Raw genomic sequence first — 3,574 nt, forward strand, 5'->3', positions numbered from 1 at the left:
TGGAAGGCGCGGGAGGCAGCGCCCGCAGGTCCGCTCTCGGCACGTCGGTTGCTGGGACGTAAATCTTTCTAACGCTGGAGCTCAGTCGTACAGCTTTGTCTGACTGAGAACACGCGTAAGCATAGATAAGGCAGCTTTAAACTACTTTCATGTAAATGTATTTTCGTACGTTAAGAAAACCTGCTTTTTTAAAAGCGACATTATTTATTCTGAAGGACCATTTTTTCGTACAAGCACAAGATCAGACATCGCCTACCTGTAGTGCTAGTTTAAATCATTTCTCTTCATTACTAGGATATAAACAGCTGTGAGATCCAGAAGAAAAACTGCACGTGGCTCATGGTAACACATGAAATGTGCCTCAAAGATGACGTGGTAAGAGGACAATACGATATAACTTGTATATTTATTTAATGTAATGTTCCTAATATCTTGGAAAACACGTCACATAAAATATAAAGAAATTTTTAGGTTTTTTATTCCTGTTACTGAGATGAATTGACACTCTAATTTCAAAATAAACTTTTCTCTAGGTGTTCTTAATAATTCTTAAGACCGGTTTTGAAGAGAATGCTTTTAAGCTTAATACCAAATTCTCTGCATAGTTGTAAGTGCAACTAATATGAAACTTGAATAATTTCTTACTGTCTGGAGTCACATAATCACCACATCACAATAGCCCAACAAGAAGTCAGTAATTACTATTGCTTCTTTAGCAGAAGACTGTCTTTCAAAAAACAATTTCTGAAAATCTGAGGTACAGTGATTCTTATTTTTTCAAAGCCCTTTCCTTATTCAGAATAAGCAGAAATAATGCTTTTCTAAGCAAGTGTTCTTCCTTTCATGAAAGATTACTGTTAGTATAACAATGTATTTATCATTTCTGCAGCATTTTATCTGCTCTTTGTTTTCCCTTCTTGTTGGATAGCTAGCAAGGTATCAGCTGGATAGATTTGATTTAAAAGCCTTCCTATCCAAAAGTAAAATAAGCTTAATTTCTGTAGAATACTTGCTGGTCTTTGGACAGTGACGACCTAGTCATTAGCAGACTATGCTGGGCTAAATGAAAACAGTATATCCCTTGCTAATACCGAAGTAACGATTGCTGTATGAAGCTAGGCATTTTTTTAGCAAAAGTTCTGTGTCAGGCGGCACCTGAGGTGATGCTTACTCAAGCAGCAACATTCCTGCAGGACACAGATGCAGGATGATGTGGCCTTTATCCCGTTCGCCGACAGTTAGAGCCTGACATACACATTAATGCAGTAATTGTAATACCTCTTTCAGAATGGGTCTGTTGTGATTAACAAATATTTTGTGTTGTCCTCGTTAACTGTTTCATAAGCTATGGCCATTCTTGCTTTGTTGTTTTGGTCAGCAATTCCAGAAGCAACCAAAATGAATTCCTTTGTTTCCATTATATGTAGATGTGTTCAGGTAAGCATGCCAGTGAGCATGTTTGTTTTGTGTGTAATGACTCCTTCAAGACGGTTAAAACTGCCTTGAGCTAAAAAAAACATCTTGAATTTAAAACTGTCTTGAGCCCAGCTTGCTGCACTAACAGCCTTTCATTTACAGACAGACACCTGAAACTAGTGTAACAATGAATCTCTTACACTGCATTTTTAATTTAGTATCTTAAAATCCTCTGAAATTTAAAAAAACAATTATAGTGGATGTTTTTTTTGTGTGCTTTCAAAATAGTCTGCTTTCTGTATGCATCTCTCTGTCTGTCCCAAAAAAGAAGCAGTTACAAGGTCAAAATTCTCTCACTCAATTCATAGCTCATTTACCATATGCATACATTCTAACACATGCACAAAAAAACTCCTCCAAAATACTTGTCTCTGTTAGTATTTGTTCTAGCAAAGCAAAGCTCACTGAAATCTCCATCAGCAAATTTCAGGCTGAGTAGGACACAGCAGGTTGTTGACTCTTACGAGAGGAAATACTCTGATTTTTCCTGTTCTCTTTAACAGGTAGACGGGATTTTTTTTCATGCATGAATTGCAAGTGTAAGAAAAATGTCTCTGATTAATTTTTAAACTACCATACTGTAAGGTATGGTAAAGCTTTGCTAGTGCAGTATTTAGGAAATGAGAAGGGAAGTCAGGATCTTGTATGCTGTGTGTTGTGTTGTTTGGCTGTCAGATCATTTGACCTCACTGCATATATTAACCTCAACAATATGAACATAGGATATTTGTTTTATAATTTATTTTTATCCCTTTATCCTCCCAATGCTTAGAGAAAAAGCATCATGTATTACGAAGTACCTCTTTGCAAGGTTATTGACACGACACAAATATAATCGCATAATTAACACAATAGCGTAAAACTGAAATGGTGTACTTTTTTCCTTGACACACATCTCAACCACCTTCCACTTTGGATTTTTGGATGTATGTACACCAAAACTTGGCCAGCTGCCGTTTAATACTTCAAGATGGGCGTGTGCAGAGCGTTAGCTTCTACCAGGACCTTTGCAGCGTAGTTCTGTCCACATGTCTGTATGGACAGACCTGCAAGATATGCCACCAGCTGCTAGTTTTGCGTATTGCTGACAGACCTTCCAAATGTCTAGCTTGAGTGTCAGTCCAGCGTATCTCATGAGTGAGCTGTCATCTCATCCCTTTCTCGTGAGCAGATTTTGCCGAATGCAGGGGGCTGTGCGCTGCCCTCGTCAGACTGTAACTTACACCCGAGCTAGTAATGTGACTGCAGCTGTGCAGCGCCGCAGTGAAGGCGTTTGCTGTAGTACCAACATACGCTCTTTCTAGAACAAGGGCTGCGTTCTGTGTTACTGTAAATGTGCTGCCGTGGTCAGTCATTAAACGCAATCAGTTGTTTTCTGCTTCCTATCACTTTAGCGATTGCTCCTATGTTTGGAATAGAGGGGGTTTCGTTTGTGTGAGCTTTTTATGTATCACCGACAGGTACTTTCTGTCATTTCATGACAGCAATTAGACTTTGACTCTTTAGAGATGAGGGGCCTAATCCTATTCCCATTGGGTGTTTTCCCACTAGCTTCACTGGGAGCAAAGCAGGGCCTCAGACTTTCTATTAAGAAAGTTGCTTTCAGTATTTCCCTATTAAATTGAGTTTGCAGGAAATTAATGATTTAGATGCAGTAAGATAGTAAAAAACCTTTACTGAAAATATTTTGTTCCATTGATAAGCTTTTTGAGGAAACAAGTATTGTAAGACAGCTTTGGGGCAGTGCTAACATACATAGATGATTTCAGTCAGTATGACTTTCTTAACTAGTTGCTTCTAGAGTATCTGCTAAATTACTTAGCCTTTTCAGAGAAACAGAAACCCTTAAAAACGCCCTCACCGATATTACACACACTGATCGCAGCTAATAACGTGTTCTCTGTTATAATACTTGTCTCGGAGACAAGTCTGTCTAACTTGGCTTCCAACCACAATGGATGCCGATCATTTGGCTGAGGCAGGACACTATATTGCTCAGAGGCTAGAACAGAGTCCTCAAACACAGAAAAGCGTCTGAAAAGGGATCACAGAAACACGCCTGAAAAGGGAACACAGGCGCCCGTGGCAGGGCCCCGCC

At 39.1% G+C, this 3,574-nt stretch overlaps 1 protein-coding gene across 1 annotated transcript in view; it reads left to right on the forward strand.

The window, feature by feature from the left end:
- Positions 1-294: 294 nt before the first annotated feature.
- TYW3 (tRNA-yW synthesizing protein 3 homolog (S. cerevisiae)) overlaps positions 295-3,574 on the forward strand; it is a gene marked incomplete at its 5' end in the record, with an annotated part of 7,429 nt that continues 4,149 nt past the window's right edge. Inside the window, one exon of the mRNA XM_009587646.1 lies at positions 295-375. Coding sequence (XP_009585941.1) covers positions 295-375 — 81 coding nt within the window. The remainder of the gene's footprint in view (positions 376-3,574) is intronic.

Source organism: Fulmarus glacialis, unplaced genomic scaffold (assembly GCF_000690835.1).
Source record: "Fulmarus glacialis isolate BGI_N327 unplaced genomic scaffold, ASM69083v1 scaffold36221, whole genome shotgun sequence".
NCBI lineage: Eukaryota > Metazoa > Chordata > Aves > Procellariiformes > Procellariidae > Fulmarus > Fulmarus glacialis.